Below are 17764 nucleotides of genomic sequence, written 5' to 3'. Positions count from 1 at the left end.
GGGGCGTATAAATCACTGGGTCGGGGGGGTGGGTGGGGAAGGCGTGGGGAGCCGTGTCCTCTGATGAAAGGAAGCAGCCCTTCTGTAGGAGGAAGCTTGTCTTCCAGGAGCCTTGCCTCAGCCCTGAGTGTCATGCTCATGATGTGGATTTCAAAGCTGACCTAACAAAAGCAGAATTAAAGCACCAAAAAGTCTCCATTATGCCCCAGGGAAGAAAACTCCTCTAGCTTTTGTCCATCACAGAGATGCCCCTCGGTGCCTCCCTGGTGTTTTAAATAAGACCACTTCATGTTGTATAATTTTGAGGTGGAATATGAGAGGAAATGTGCAGAGAATAACTTTATAGCTACACAAAGAAGTGTTCTTTGGATCAAGAGTTAACTGAGAAAACCTAAGAACTCTGATGGGTGCGAGTTTTCTGGGGCTGTGTCCCTGGCTCACGCCTGGGTGGGGACAGAGGCCCCGCAGTGGCAGCTGGAGCTCTTATCCATGATGACAGTGCGGGGAGCCTGGCAACAGGGGAGGGAAATCTTTAAGTAAAGTGCTAGTCACTCACCGACTCTTTTGTGACCCCATGGACTGTAGCCTGCCAGGCTCCTCTGTCTGTGGACTTCTTTAGGCAAGAATACTGGAATGAGTAGCCATTCCCTTCTCCAGGGGATCTTCTTGACCCAGGGATCGAACCTGGGTCTCCTGCATTGCGGTCAGATTCTTTACTGTTTCAGCTACTATGTTGATCATTTTAAGTCATAATTTTGATCCTGTGAGGGAAATACTTTAGAATCCTGTCATAGTGTACGGGCTTTCAATTGCTGACAGTCCAAAACCTTATTTTTGTCAAAGCTAGGCAACATTCTTTTGAAAAACTCAAGACAGAAAAGGTATGTGGAAAACACAGTATTTACCATTTAACTAATATAAACACAGTGAAGTATGCTTCTGTCGTTCAATCAACAAATACTTACGGAGTGTCTAATATGTGCCACTCACTATATTATAACCTGGAGCTGGGACTACATAAAATACAGTGAACAAAAATGGAACACGGCCCTTTCCCTCAAGGAGATTTGCTGTGGAGGAGGTAGATGATAAGCAATCCCAGGTGGTTGTGCTGTTATGAACTCTGATCACAGTTTTGAAGGAGAGGCGGGTACAGGTGTGCTGTGACACAGCGGACGATTAACAGTTTGAGAGGCTGTGTCCCTGCGTAAGAGCCCTGACATCTTAGCCTTAAAGAGGCACAGGCAATAAGTAGGCAAGAGACCGGGAGACTTTCTCAGCAGACAGAGCAGGTTCAAAGTTTTGGTGCTCAGAGAGGGAGCTCAGAGGGATCGCTTCCAGCAATCTAAATGCCAGTGTGGCCAGAGGAGGGAAGAGGGGCCGGGGAGGAGGCTAGTGAGGCGGTTCAAGGCCCAACCTGGCAGGATCCTGTAGCTCCAACAAGGGTTTGGGTTTTTAAGAACCACAGCAAGCAGTTGAATTGTTTATGAAAAGCAATTTCTGAGCCAAAGAATAGCAGTTTAAACCACAAAAGGCTGGTTAAAATTATCCCTTTGCAGGTAAATTCTACAAAGGTCCAGTAAATTCTCATGATCTTTGAGTCTTAACAGAAGTGTTTAGTGGGGCCAGCATCATCGCCATTTTCTTCCCCGATGAACTCCATACCAGTTACAAAGTGCTTTGCTTTGCCCTTCAGTCTTTAGTCTTCCATCCATTTAACCAGCAAACTTTTACTGAGGACCTATCCAGGGCCAAACCCTGTGCCCTGAATATGTTGTAATTCCCACGTTCAAGGCACCTGGGTAACTAAATGAATGCAGTCAAGTGTACTAAGTCCTAAGATAGAGCCTTTGATCACTGCAAAAGCTCTAAGGTAGTCAGGGCAGTAATTTTGATGTTTATGTTACTGATGAGAAGATTCAGGCTTAAAGAGTAATCCGCTAGGTGGTTTATAATTAAACAGCATCAGGCTGGAACCTGGGTCTGCTCACATGTGGCCTAGTCATTTTTGCTCTACCAAGCTAGGGTCACTGTCTGTCATTTGGAGTCCAAACCTGGCTACAAACATTGTCACCTGAAAGTCGGTGAAAGCACAGGCGGGAAGAGGTTTTCAAATTCCCGCTTTTACCTAGAGCAAGAGTCCCTTCTGTGGCATCCCACCCTAGAAAACTACCAGTGTCACTGTTGGTCAGTCGCTCAGTCATGTCCAACTCTTTGTGACCCCGTGGACACCCGGCTTCTCTGTCCTTCACCATCTCTTGGAGTTTGCTTAAATTCATGTCCACTGAGTCGATGATGCCATCCAACCATCTCATCCTCTGTTGTCCGCTTCTCCTCCTGCCTTCAATCTTTCCCAGCATTAGGGTCTTTTCCAGTGACTCAGCTCTTTGCATCAGGTAATCAAAGTATTGGAGCTTCAGCATCAGTTGTTCCAATGAATATTCAGAGTTGACTTCATAGTCGTGGCTTATTCCAGCAGTGATTATGAGAAAGTCTTGGCTTGCGTCAAGCTACACTCTGTCCCTCTGTAGCATCCATTCACCCACCCTTGTTTAACCCCTGAGGCATCACAGAGTATTTACTTCCCCTCTAATACAGCAACACTACAATTATCTGAAGGCAGCCTCAGCGTCTTCTCTAACTGTTCCCTTATCCAGGCCAAACGTTTCTGGTTCCTTGAATCATTCCTTCAGTAAATGTGATTTCCAGACCCATCGCCACAGTTACCCTGGTCTGAACACACTCGTGTGTTGTGTTCCTTTTTAAAAATCTGGCAGCCAGAGTTACACATACTATTCCAAATGTGGTCTAACCAGCTATTACCTCCCTATGCTTCCATTAATAAAGTAGAAGATTGAGTTAACTTTTTATTAATGAGTTCAGACTGTTTGTTATTATTGAACTCGTGGTCAACCACATCCTCCAGGTCTTTATCATATGACTTGCTGTGCAGTTGACTTTTTGAACCGGGTGACAGGACTTTACATTTATCCCCAATAAATTAAATCTTGTTGCTATTGGCCTAGTCCACTTGTTGAAATCACTTTTAAAAAATTGTGATGCTGTCATCCACCCTATTAAGTATCCCTAGTAGCTTTAGGTCATCTATAGATGTGGTGAACCTGCATTCTATGTGTTCATCCAAGTTATTAATAAATATGTTGAACGGGACAAGTCCAAGGTCTGTGTGCTGTGGTGAATCATGAGACACTTCCCTAATGCGTGGGTTCAGTCAGCCAGTAACACTCCAAACTGTACTGTCATCTAGCCCATATTTCTTCAATAAGAAAATGCATCTATAAAAGCACTTTCAAACTATACTGTATAAGATATTTCTTATCTTGCTTACAAGAATATCATGAGACACTTTGGTAAATGCCCTGATGAGCCAGGACTCAAATGTGTGATCAGCCCATTTGGTGCCAATCTGACATGGGGTAATCCTGAGCACTAATGCTCAAAGAGCGTGTGGTCATCTTCAGAGACTTCATTAGCCTCCAGCCCCAACTTTTTGCATAGAGAAGTAGTTGTTGATGCAAGGGACTATCTGACTTATAAAATGTGTGGGGCAGATGTTTTGGCTTCATGCTTGCTTCTGTCACCTTCCCCATCCCCCCTGCATTATCAGGGCCAGAAGAGATATCAGCAGATTGGCATCCACTTCTGACATCTGCCAGGTATCCTGGTCAAGAGTCTTCCATGTGTTTACAGTTTGTTCTAGTTGAGACACCATTTCTTCTGAAGATTCTCGGTAGAAGGGATATCTCTAAAGTTTTTTTTAGTAATACAGAAAGAAATCAAACCAGTCAATCTTAAAGGAAATCAACCCTGAATACTCACTGGAAGGACTGATGCTGAAGCTCCAGTACTTTGACCACCTGATGCGAAGTGCAAACCCATTGGAAAAGACCCTAATGCTGAGAAAGATTGAAAGCAAAAAGAGAGGAGGGCAACAGAGGATGAGATGGTTGGATAGCATTACTGACTCATTTGTCCACTAACTTGGACAAACTCCAGGAGATAGTGAGGGACGGGAAGGCCTGGTGTGCTGGCAGCCCATGGGGTCACAAAGAGTTGGACACAACTTAGCAACTGAACAACAACATATAGAAGGAAGACTTCAGTCAGTCAGTTCAGTTGCTCAGTCGTGTCTGACTCTGCGACCTCATGGACTGCAGCACGCCAGGCCTCCCTGTCCATCACCAACTCCTAGAGCTTATTCAAACTCATGTCCATTGCATTGGTGATGCCATCCAACCATCTCCTCCTTTGCTGTCCCCTTCTCCTCTTGCCCTCAATCTCTCCCAGCATTAGATCAGGATCTTTTCCAGTGAGTCAGTTCTTTGCATCAGGTGGCCAAAGTATTAGAGCTTCAGCTTCAGCATCAGTCCTTCCAATGAATATTCAGGACTGATTTCCTGTAGGATGGATTGGTTGGATCTCCTTGCAGTCCCAGGGACTCTCAAGAGTCTTCTCCAACACCACAGTTCAAAAGCATCAATTCTTCAGCGCTCAGCTTTCTTTATAGTCCAACTCGCACATCCACACATGACTACTGGAAAAACCATAGCTTTGACTAGACAGAACTTTTTGGACTAGACTTACACTCAGAATATCTGTTATTTCCTTCTTCTCCTCCTCCAGTCTTTCCTACCTTGATTATCTTGGAAACTCTTCCCCCTTCTTTTCCTCTCTCGGAGAGCTAATTTGTCTCCAAACTTTAGCTCCCATCATCCAATCACTCCCAAATATCTTATCTCTGGCCACCTCATCACTCCCAAGCTCCAACTCTGTGTATCTAGCTACCCACCAGACATCTCTGCCCAAAAGACCTACAGACACTTCAGATCACTGTCATCATCTTAAACCAGAGCGCTCATTTTCTGTTCCCTCAAACCAGCTTCTCCTGGAGTCTCTGCTTTAATTAATATCACCCCCATTTTTTCAGTGTTAAAACCTTCAGTAACATTGATATGAACTTGTATCAAATGCCTGCTTTATGTCACGCATTCTACACAAATACTGTCATTAGTCTGCCCAGGTAGATGGTACTCGAAACTCAGAGAGGTTAGCTTGCACAGAGCATGTGGGCCTGGGATTCTGTCCCAGGACTGTCTGGCTTCCAAGCCTGTCTTTTCCTGCAGCAGCCTGGTACTTTCCTATCCCTTTCTTCCCCCACAAGTTCTGGCAGAAATCCCTAAGAAGGGTCTCTGTATCTTCCCCTTCTTTTTGTGACCAGGGTCTACTTCAAGTCTTTTATTCGTCATCCCTTGGTCAGATTTTAGCAGCAGCCCCTTAAAGAGTCTCTCCATTGTCAGGCTTTCTGCCCTCAAACCTGTCTCCACAGCTGCCACCACAGTGGTGAGTAAAACAATCCAGCCAGAAAAGTCTGTCCAGGCCACTTGGCTGCTAAAGACAAATCACTGCCTGCCACCAAGTAGACCACATCTCCCCTCCTTATTCCCTCTGCAGGTTAGCGTTCAATCCCATAGCACATATGGAAATCTCTTCTTCCCTTTCAAGTCTTGAATTCTTCTATTCCAAGGTTTTCCTTCTTATGATTCTCTTTGACAAACTATTTGATCTGGGTAGTGGTGGTTTAGTTGCTAAGTCGTGTCCAACTCTTGGCGACCGCATGGACTATAGCCTGCCAGGCTCCTCTGTCCCTGGAATTCTCCAGGCAGGAATACTGAAGTGGGTTGCCATTTCCTTCTCCAGGGGATTTTCCTGACCCAGGAATCAAACCTGGGTCTCCTGCACTGCAGGCAGATTCTTTACCAGCTGAGCTACAAGGAACGCCTTTTATTAATTTTAGTTTAATTTTATAAAATTAGTATATTTTATATTCATTTCTTCCCAAAATAGAGGGTGAAATGTCTTAGGAATTTTTGCCAAGGATCAGCAGAACAAATACAATGCCTCATTTATCACATCTTCAGATCATTTCATGCTAAGACATCCCCCAATCTGCAATAGACGAGCCAGAGACCCAGGAGAACCATGGTGTAGATTCCAGTCCGAGGGCAGGAGAAGATGCAATGAAATATCCCAGCTCTAGCACTAAGGCAGGAAAGAGGGGACAAGTTCCTTCTTCCTCCACCATTTCTTTGGTTCAGACCCTCAGTGGACTGGATGATGCCCACCCACACTCAGGAAGGGAGTCTGCAGGGTCCACTGAGTCAAATGCTAATCTCATCTGGAAACACCCTCACTGACACATCCAGAAATAATGTTTTCATCTGGGTACCCAGTGGTCAATCAAGCTGACACAAAGTTGACCATCCAAAAAGAAGTGAACATGTGAGGTGGGGGCAAAATTAATCAGGTAAAAGAAAGAGGATTGAAGAGGGATGAAGTGCAGCACTTGTACCATGATGGTGACTGGAGCCCAGTGACAGAATTAGTACAAATCAGAGGAGCGGGTGGCTTAAGGACTTTCAGTAACAGGAATGCCTGTTATTTAACTGAACTGAAGTGCTGGGATGCCATGTAACTCCCCGTTGACTATCCCTGGTTTATTGCACATGTCCTGTCAGGAGAAAAAAAGAGAGAGACAATGAGAGAGAAAGGACAAGAGACAGACTTCCAAGAATACTTTCAGTTATTTCCCAGGTGTCATCTTATAACCTAATTACTCAGTAAAGTAAAAATTAAAATGTTTGTTGGATATAAATATAGTCAGATTAGATACAATGGTCATCTGAGTTAAATTCACCCATTCCAGTCCTAAATTTTCGTTCGCTGATTCCTAAAATGTCGATGTTCACTCTTGCCATCTCCTGTTTGACCACTTCCAATTTGCCTTAATTCATGGACCTACCTAACATTCCAGGTTCCTATGCAATATTGCTCTTTACAGCATCGGACCTTGCTTCTGTCACCAGTCGCATCCACAACTGGGTGTTGTTTTTGCTTTGGCTCCGTCTCTTCATCCTTTCTGGAGTTATTTCTCCACTGATCTCTAGTAGCAGTATAGTAAATAAATTTAATAATATTTATAAAAGTAACTGAATATATAAAAAGCATAAGTTATATTACACTGTTCCTTACTTATAATTGTAGGAAAAGATAATGTACAAAGTAGGTGGCAGCTGGCTTTTTCATACCCACACTATGTAAGAGAAAGTCATACTGATCTGGGTGCACTGACAGAAACAGGAGTGACAGAACACAGACCATTCCCCAAATGTTTCGTGGTTAAAGCAGCAATTCGCTAACTATTTGTTGCCTATAACCTTCCACGCACACCCCCACACTACCAGTGTGAGGTGAAGAAAGTGAAAAATAACTGAATGACAGCACTGAATAGGACTCACTAGCTGCTTCTGCAATAATAACTAAATTTAAAAAATCCCCTTTGCCATCAATAACGTATTCTCCACCACTACGCCACCTCCATCCTAAAGGAAATCAGTCCTGAATATTCATTGGAAGGACTGATGCTGAAGCTGAAACTCCAGTACTTTGGCCACCTGATGCAAAGACCTGACTCATTGGGAAAGACCCTGATGCTGGGAAAGATTGAAGGCAGGAGGAGAAGGGGATGACAGAGGATGAGATGGTTGGATGGCATCACCAACTCTATGGACATGAGTTTGAGTAAACTCCGGGAGTTGGTGATGGCCAGGGAGGCCTGGCGTGCTGTAGTCCATGGGGTCGCAGAGTCAGACATGACTGAGCGACTGAACTGAACTGAACCCCACCTCCAACCTCTGCCCAGATTAACACTCCTCCCTAGGTTGCTAACCAGTCTTCAAACCCCAGTGGAAATCCAGTATTTCTCAGTGATGCTCTCTTAGTGTGTATATGGCTCCTTTTCATCTGGAGACCCATAAGCTCACTGGCTCCCCTCACCCTGCCAAAGTGTAACACAGAAAATAGTAAGAACTCCTCCAGATTGGAAAGAGGAAGAATGAGACACGTGCACGTGCTCTCACCCATAACAGTTCCAAAATTGTTTTAAGCACATATTTTGGGGTTTTAATCTCAGAAGTAAGGAATAATCTCTTAAATTGTGTCTCTGCTAATAGAAGAGCTCTTTTACCAGCATCCTTCTCGTCCCTGGGTCCACACTCAGAGACCCTCCTTGGCTACATCTGAAGTTGTACCAAGTCTCGAATAATCAATCACAGGCTCTTTTAGTCTAGGTTCGTGAGTTTATTAGGCAGTAGTAATTTCTCAGAAACTCAGTGGACTTCTCACCTGTTTGATTCCAGAGAATCCCATGTGCTAATAACCACATCCTTCGTCCTTTTAATGACATATTTCTGTACTATTTTGCTTCCTTACCTCTCTCTGGATTTAAGGGAGCCTCTGTGGCAATGGTAAACAGTTGATCTAAAAATTTTTTCTGAGTAACTTTAACAATTAAAAAGTTTCAACAGTGAGCTCTGATGCCTATGCGTAGCCCTAAGTCTAAGATGAATCTTGCCTTCATGTTCAAAGATTAAATTTTATCTCTTACTATTTGGGGTTTAAAAGCATTACCACCTTTGTGAAGCTCTGAATTTCTGGAGTCTCTTTATTCTCTTTAATTTCTTTTTGCAAACCGGCCAGTTCTTTCCTGAGCTCATCTCTTCTTCATAGTACATTGCCAGGTGCAGTCAGCAGCAGCCAACACACACTGCTAATGTTTTGTTTTCAAACCTCATCTTCTAGAGCTACAAATCTATTAGGTTTATAATCTGCCTCCCAAGTCATCTTAGACCGCAGTTTCACTCAGTGTCCTGCCACTCACAACATAAATTCCCATTTTTGTAGCTTTCAATATCAATTTCTACTGCTACCGTTAAGCCAGAATTCCCTGGTGGCTCAGCGGTAAAGAATTCACCTGCAGTGCAGGAGACTCAGGCAGCTCGTGTTCGACCCCTGAATGGAGAAGATCCCCTGGAAGAGGGCATGGCAACCCACTCCAGTGTTCTTGCCTGGAGAATTCCATGACAGAGGAGCCTGGCAGGCTACAGTCCCTAGAGTCGCAAAGAGTCGGACATGACTAAAGTCAGACTGAACACGTACACAGCATTAGGCTGACTCCTGTTTTAGGTTTTTGCTGGAACCCTACTTGAATTACTGATATGTCTCTCCGTTAGTTTAGGGTACATTATGCTGTCTATCACAGTCTTACCATTGACTTTTTGCTCATGCTGTATCCCGGTGTTTGTCATCAGGGGCTTTGTCCTCATGGTCACTCAGGGACCCAGGTTGACAGAGGCTTCATTATCTTCTGGCTGCCCCATTGTAACAACCAGCCCAGAGCCTAGAGGGTTGAAACAGCGGTGATCTGGAGGGTTTGGCTGGATGGTGTTTTTGCAGGATAAGCCCATGCAGCTGCATTTGGGTGGAGAGCTGGCAGGGGAGGAGTTCATCCAGGAAGCCTGGGTGTCTCTCTTACCACGCGGTCTTTCCTCCACAGGAAGGCTAAGCCAGGGTTCCTCACATGGTTGGCAAGGGGGAAAATCCCCCAAAGCAAGCTTTTATTCATGCTTCTCGCCTCATGCTTGTGGACATCCCATTATCTGAAGAAAATCACAAAGCCAAGCTTCATATCAGTATAGGAAGGGATTAAACAAAGGCATAGACCCTGGGATGTGCAATTCCCTGATGGAGGATAATCTACCATAACCACCACCTGGAGCAGGAATCAAGAGGCTTTTTCTTTGAGGTCTAAATAGTAAATATTTTAGGCTTTCAAAGCCATGTAGTCTCTGTCAACAAGTTTTCAACTCTGTTGTTAGACGGAGTCAATATGTAAATAAGTTCCAGTAAAACTGTATTTAAAAGAACAGGCATGTACATACTCTTGTATTTAAAATGGATAACCAACAAGGACCTACTGTATACACAGGTAATTCTGCTCAATGTCGTGTGGCAGGCTGGGTGGGAGGGGAGTTTGAGGGAGATTGGATGCATGTATATGTATGGCCAAGCCCCTTTGCTGTCCACCTAAAACTGTCCCAGCCTTGTTAATTGGCTGCGCCCCAATACAAGATAAAGTTTACCGAAAAACAGGCATCCGATTGGATATGGCCCACCACTGATGTGGAACATAAAGCTTTTGTTCAGCCTCTGCAGCTCGGGGAAAAGTCTGGCCCTTTCACCCTTTGGCTCGAAGCTAACACCGGTCAATACTGCCTTTCGCTTGTTGGCCAGAGCTGGCCTCATTGCCTGGTCTCATTGCAAGGGGCTAACGGGTATAAGCCTGCGCTGCACCTGGAAGGAGAGGGCGGCTGGGTGTGGGTGAACACTAGATGTCTCTACCACAAAAACCACCTTGAGCTGATGCCCATTCCGATCTTTACTGAGTACGGGTTGTAAATCTTGAAGAAAATGGACACAAAAGTGTTGCCCTCATGAACTTACAGAGACCATGATAATGCTCTAAGAGAAATATATACTGCTGTCCTGGAACTTTTGGCTCTTATCTCATTATCTGTGTACTTGGCCTTTTCACCAGCCAAGCTGGGAGCAACCCAAGGGCGTGATTTTATCTTCTCAGTGCCTACTGCAGTGAGGAGCTCTTTGTGGGTTCACCTTAAATATCTGATCATTGATTTAATTAATGATTAAATGATCAAACCACCAGACCAAGACAAGGATTTGTTTTAATTTCTAGGGTGTAGGTGCCTAATTCTTCTGGCACTGAAGTTCCTAACTCTCTGGCCCCTAGAACTCACTTTGTACCAAATGCTTGATGTTGAGAGTGGTTTCTCTCCATGTGAAAGGAGGCAAGAGTAGGCTCCAAGAATTAAAGTCTGCATTCCTTCCATTCTAGTGATGACTAAAAGGGACACCCAGCAGAATTTCTCTCCCAAGTCCAAGGTTTGGCCAGAAGAAATACCTTAAAGGTTTAGGTTAATCTGCTTGCTTTCAGAGTCTCCTGGGAAGTTAATGGAAACCCTCAGCTGCTTTATCTTTACTATCTTATGAAGTAAACGAATCCTCATTTCATAAGGCCTGCAGACTGCTTTGAGAATGAGCTGAACAATAAGTATTTTCCTCTTCTGGTCCCCTCCTTCCCTACTTTGAGCGGTGGTAGTTCTAGTTTTTAACACTCTCTGCTAAAACCCTAAGGTATCCTCTGAAGTTAGGATAGTCCTTGAGAGGAAGGAATGGAGATGGGAGCATTAAGACCTTTAAAAGGTTTGTGTCAAATGAATAATCCCATGTCTGTAAACCTAGTAACAAAGCAGTTGACTTACTCTACATAACATATAAAATAATAGCTTTTATAAATGTGACTGGCTCTCAAAGAATATCTGTTTTGTTTTAGATTCGTGAGCTGAGCCATTTTTTAGGTTGGCTGCCTTCCACATTTTATCATTTTATCATAGTCAAGTTCAGTTCTTATCTTGGAACAGAAAAGGCAAATTCAGGATACAGCCTTTTGAAACAGATGTTTTTGCAAAATGATCCATTTGGGAAACATGTCCATAGAGAATACAAACTGACTCCATTCCTGCCCTCAAAAAGTTGACAATCTAGTGATTGAGTCTCTGATAAAAACCAGTGACAGTAATACAAACAATAAGATTAGTGATGAAACAGAAATATAGTTAATGTGCTTTTGGAATGTAGCTATAGGTATCAATCTGAAGAAAAGAACAGATAAAATAGAGAATATCTTCCTTGAGTAGGGTGTCCCTGGTAAGGGTGAAAGAGGAGGGTGAAAAAGCTGGCTTGAAACTCAACATTAAAAACTAAGATCATGGCATCCAGTCCTACTGTGAAAAGTGAAAGTGTTAGTTGCTCAGTCATATCTGACTCTTTGGACTATAGCTTGCCAGGCTCCTCTGTCCATGGAATTCTCCAGACAAGAATACTGAAGTGGGTAGCCATTCTCTTCTCCAGGGGATCTTCCCAACCCAGGGATCAAACCTGAGTCTCCCACATTGCAGGTGGTCCCATTACTTCATGCCAAATAGAAAGAAGAAATGTGGACGCAGTGACAGATTTTATTTTCTTGGTCTCCAAAATCACTGCAGACAATGAACAACTGCAGCCATGAAATTAAAAGACACTTGCTCCTTGGAAGGAGCTGTGATAAACATAGACAGTATATTAAAAAGTAGAGATATCACTTTGCTGACGATAGTTTTTCCAGTATAGCTTTTCAAAGCTATAGTTTTTCTAGTAGTCATATATGGATGTGAGAGTTGGCCCATAAAGAAGGCTGAGAGCCACAGAACTGATGCTTTCAAACTGTGGTGCTGGAGAAGACTCTTGAGAGTCCCTTGGACTGCAAGGAGATTGAACAAGTCCATCCTAAAGGAAATCAACCCTGAATATTCATTGGAAGGACTGATGCTGAAGCTGAAGCCCCAATCCTTTGGTCATCTGATGCGTAAAGGTGACTCACTGGGAAAGACGGCTAATGCTAAGAAAGATTGAAGGCAGGAGGAGAAGGGGGCTGCAGAGGAGGAGATGGTGAGATAGAATCACCTACTCAATGAACGTGAATCTGAGCAAACTCCAGGAGATAGTGGAGAACAGAGGAGCCTGGCTTGCTACAGTCCATGGGGTCACAAAGAGTGTTGGATTCAACTTAGTGACTGAGCAACAACACCCTGTGTGTGCAAAGATACACAGGATTTGGAAAGGATTTGCATAGAGGGACAGTGCTTTCTCTGCACAGATGGTGCTGAGGGGCAGACAAGGGCCTGAGCTAGAGTAGTAGCCGTAGAAGGAGAAAAGGCTATTGCAGGAGTCGGCAGAGCAGGAGATGAAAACAGGGAGGAGGCAGAGAAGACCTCCAGATGCCCTGGATACCGAAGACGGTCAGGATTTCTGAAGGAGGAGCCATAGTATAAGAAAGAAGCCCAGTGACCTTGAAGTCACATCCAAGGGTGAGAATCACAGACTGTTGTGGTTCTGTGTACATTCTTTCGGGTACCTCTTCATTTGGTCAAAATTAGAACACATTCATTCCATGCCAAGCAGACACCTAGCTTTGTTCCTTCATCCAGGAATTTTCAGTCCTTCTTTTTATTTGCTGTTGTAATAAGAAAAAGGGCCCAGGCGTGGACTGAATTGATAATACACGTCATCAGCATCAACGTTCCCAAACACGAGGAGCTTCTTGCCCTTACCTTCAGGTAATGCTGGCTGTGAACATGATGTTCTTGGAGTTGTTTTTCAAATAGTTCTGTTTTCAAATATTTATCCATTTAAGCAACATCAGTATTTAATGCTGAAAGGACATCTGTTCTGCTAGCCTGGCACCTGACTTCTGAGATAGAACTTTTTTTTTAGGTCTAAGTCCACCTCCTCATGGAAGAAAAATCAATTTTTACTCTAAGCAAATGAAGTTACCTGACATTCTTGTTCCAACTTATGTAAGGGACCTTGAGGAGATTATAGCGTGACTTGTTGGTGGGTTTTCAGGTATGATTTTGTGTCCCCAGCACAGAAGGGCATCATTATGGTAGTTAAGTCAAAACTCAAAAGCCTGAAAGGTTTTTGCACATCGCATTTCAATTCAGGGATTTTTTTCCCCACAGAGATTCATATGCACACATAAGGCTGGTCCATGGCTAGTCTCCAGCCCATGCAGAGTTATTTGCCAATTCCAGAGAAGGAGAGGATGAAGACACATGCCCTGTCATCCATCATTTTTTTCCTATGAAACTTACAGCTGGATATTGAAAAATCTGGACTTGATTTTTTTTTCAAGTCAGCAGAATAGCCTGTACACATGGATATAAAGAAATATAACCAGCAAGTGTTTGTGGTATTGAATCAGAACTGAAGACATTTGAAGCCTTTTCAGTAGTGTTTTGTATTGCTTTCCAACCTGATGTTGAATATTCTTTTCACAGGTTGTGTTCCTGACTGGCTTTGGCTGTGTGTACGTGGACACCGTCCATCAGTGTGGCACAGTCTTCATCACTGTGGCCCCAGAAGGAAAAGCTGGACCTCTTTTAACTAATACCAACAGGTAGGCTTAACTAGTATCCAAGTAGCAGCAGGTAAGTGTCACATTATAAAGTTGTAAACCTACTGTTCACCATTTTTTGTTATCCATATATGTGTGTGTGTGTGTGTGTGTGTAAAGCTTTTGGTTAATTATTCTGTAATCCATAAGGATATGGTTATTAGCACTTAATTACACCCATAAGAAGAAACAATATATCATCTTCCATGGGTATGCCTTCCAGTTCTTCTCTGGTAAGTTTAGCAAACTGATTCACAGACCGATACACGCATCTTAACTTGCCGTTAGCTTGAAATACAGATTAATGCCTCTCTATCCACATGACCACCTAGTAATCAGTAATTAGACTTGGCAATTAGAACTACAGCAAAATTAAAGTCGCCTCTCAGAGCCACATTTCCCCCGCTTCGATCTGAATGTTGCCATCAGGTTTTATAAATATGAACCAGAGTTAATAGCCTTAATTTAAAAGAATTCATATAATTCAGTAGGATTATTATTATTAATTATTAATAATCATTTATTAATTATTTAATAATACTCATCCCTCTTTCCAAAAATTAAATAAGGGTAAAAAACACAAACGGAAAATTCTGGGAAGTGGAAACTCAAGTAACCAAAGAAATGCAAAGTTTAAATAAGATATTACATATTGAATTAACAATGATGTTCCATTATATACCTGGGAAAGGGAATGGCAACTCACTTCAGTATTCTTGCCTGGAGAATTCCATGGACAGAGGAGCCTGGTGGGCTACAGTCCATGGGGTTGCAAAGAGTTGGACATGACTGAGTGACTAAAACACACACATCCATCATATACAGTCCTACTAAAAGTGTAAATTGTTAGTATTTTCTGGAAAGCACTTTAGTAATATGTATTAAGAGCTTTAAAATCCCTCTGGCTTGGAAATTCTACTTTTAAGAGTTTTAAGAGCTAAAGAGTTAAAGCAGTAATTAGAGAAGTAGGCAAAGATATACAGAGAGATTTTATCACATTGCTAATTATAATGGCAAAATATTCAGAGTACAGATCCTGTCAGCAGGGAAATAGATGATACACAGATGTACAAAAAAATGGTATATCTACAGAATATACCATTATAGGATTTTAGTGGAATAGAAAAATACATGTGATGAATCTAAAATAAAGCAAACAGAATATAAAGTTGAATATACAAATATATCCTAGTTATGTACACACACACATAGGCACACTTAAGTACATATGTGCACACACATTCTCATACATACAGAAAACATTCCTAGAAATAACACTGGAAAGAAAAGAATCAAAGTTGTTAATAGATGTGCAGTTATAAGCGATTATTTAATAATTTTCTATAAGAACATATTTTATAATCAGAAAGTTAGTTTGTTATTTAAATTTAATTTAAAACATAAAATAGTGTCATTAACTTTTATACATTTGTTTAAACCCTTTTTTAAAAAAATTCCTTGCTTTTCATACATGGTTAAGAACTCATTAATTTGGACCTTGCCATATTATGGTTAATTTGAATTTATAATATTTCAAATAGGTTGAGTAGACGGTTTCCTTTGCCCAGAACAGTTTGTAAAAAAAATTAATAGTGTAATAGAACTGAGACTGAATTTTGAATTGCATAAGCCAGGATTTCAGGCCCACACAACAACTTCAGGAATGTTTTATATAGGGCATTAGTAGGGCATTGTTTATGACAGTAGCAACAACCTATGCATTCATTGGTAGAAATAAGAAAGACCTAAGTATTTACTTGTATTTCCTTAATTCATTTGTTCAGCAAGTATTTCTCAAGTGCTTGCTGGATGCCAGTGCTATTCTTACCTGTGACCTAACAGCGCCAAGTCCCTGCTCCCAAGGAGATCACATTCTCATAGGTGTGCAATGGGAGGACAGAATAAACTTTTAAAAAAAAAGGAAATTTTATGGTTTAGTGGAAGGTTGGAGTTCTGCAGCGATAAAAACAGAGCCTGGTCAGGACCAGGAATTCCCTGGGCATAGGGACAGAGAGAGGACAGTTTTGAAAAACTGGTATAGGTAAGCCTCACCAAGAAGTTGACATTTAAGCAAAGACTTGAAAGCAGCCAGGGGGTTAATAATATGATTATCTGGGGAGAACTCTGCAGACAAAGGGTACAGCCAGTTCAGAAGTCGGAAACGGTGCACCTGGCGTATTGGAGGAGCAGGGAATAGGCCAGTGCGGGCCAAGTGCAGCGGGTGAACTAGAAGGAACCAGGGCCCGGGGTCAGGCAGGGGATGGCTGGAAGGAGGGGACATGTTGTGCAGGGCTTCGTTTTCTTCTGGTGAAACGGGGAAGTCATTGGATCTGTTTGAACGGAGAAGTTACCTGATTTGACATTAATTTTTAGAAGACCATGGCTCCTTTTCTTTTGTTTTAATTTTATTGAAGTATAGTTTATATATATATATATATTTCACATATATTCTTTTTCACATTGTTTTCCGTTATGGTTTGTCACAGAATATTGAATATAGCTCCCCATGCTTTTGAAGTAAACTATAGAGAAGCAAAGGAGGAAGCAAGGAGACTGGTTAGGTGGCTGTTACAGTTACTCACACTAGAGGTGCGGATGGCTTAGGCCACACTATCAGGCAAAGTGGTAAGAAATGGTCAGATTCGCCATGCAGTTTAAGAAGAAACCAGTGGAATTTTCTCTGATGCATTGGATATGGGTTGAAAATCACGAACTCTAATAAAAGTTTTGATCTGAGAAACTGGTAGGATGTAGTCGTCATAAACTAAGAGGAGAGCAACTGTTATGTGGGTTTGGGGGTGAGATCACGAGTGTGACTATGCACATGACCACCCTGATATGTCTGAGACTTGCAAGTGACTCCTGTGTGGATGGGCAGTTAGAAATGCAAGATCCGAGCTCACAGGGAGTTCTAGGCTGAATGTGTGACTGTGGAAGTCATCAGCGTATAGATGCCAAACCGTGGGCCCAGATGAAGACCTCCAAGGGGAGCGAGTGGAGGTGGGGAGAGAAGAGGACCAAGGGCTGAAGCTTGGGCACCTTACCTTGAAGAGGAGGGCGTCCCATAGGTGATGAGTGACGAGACGTACAAGAGCTGAGAGCAGACAGGCAAAGAAAGTATTTCCAGAAGGAGGGAGTCATCCACTCAAACGCCACAGTGGGGTGCGTGAGTCACAGACTTCAAGCCCATTGTTCAATTTAGCAACAAGGAAGTCCCTTGGGATCCCTGATGGGAGTTGCTCTGGTAGAGGAGGCAGGACAGAGCCTGTGTGGAGCAAGGCTAAGAGAAAATGGAAAGTGAGGACCAGGAGACAAGGTTTATGTGCTTTGGGGTGTTTATGTGAAGGGGATGGGGAAAAGGGTAGCTAGAGGAGGAGTTAGTTAATAAGAGGGACTTTTTAAGATAAGAGAAATAATAGCATGTTTATAAGCTGCTGGTAAGGAAGAAGAAATGGTGTAGGAGGGAGTGGATTGCTGGAGCGATGACTTTGAAGAGGGTGAGAGCACGGTGGCTTAGCTCAGGACAGAGGGGTTCGTGGAGACGGAGCACAGGCTGCTCCGGGAGAGCAGAGCACGCGCCCGAGACGCTGGTCGCTGGGCTGTGCCGGGGGGTTCACGGGAAGTTTTCTCTTGCTTGCTCTTATTTTTCCCACTATAAGGCATCTTGATTATTTTATTACGACCTTTCGCCTCATGATGATCACAACAGAGACTTAGTGCACAAAGAACTCAAAGGATTTGGGAATAAAAATCTGGTGTTGATAAGGGAAACACGATAGGGCAACATGACAAGAACTTGTAATAGTCCCTTTGGGAACATCTCCTGGTGCTGTT

The 17764-nt window shown here is 42.9% G+C and overlaps 1 protein-coding gene across 9 annotated transcripts in view; it reads left to right on the top strand.

The window, feature by feature from the left end:
• Positions 1-17764, top strand: part of VPS13B (vacuolar protein sorting 13 homolog B) — a 774030-nt gene that overhangs the window by 733900 nt on the left and 22366 nt on the right. For all 9 annotated transcript variants that reach the window (XM_043484079.1, XM_043484085.1, XM_043484083.1 and 6 more), the window contains one exon: positions 13815-13933. In XM_043484079.1, coding sequence (XP_043340014.1) covers positions 13815-13933 — 119 coding nt within the window. The remainder of the gene's footprint in view (positions 1-13814; positions 13934-17764) is intronic.

The sequence above is a fragment of the Cervus canadensis genome, chromosome 12, assembly GCF_019320065.1.
Source record: "Cervus canadensis isolate Bull #8, Minnesota chromosome 12, ASM1932006v1, whole genome shotgun sequence".
NCBI classification, from domain to species: domain Eukaryota; kingdom Metazoa; phylum Chordata; class Mammalia; order Artiodactyla; family Cervidae; genus Cervus; species Cervus canadensis.
Note: the sequence above shows the minus strand (reverse complement) of the source record. Positions and strands in the feature narration are given on the sequence as shown.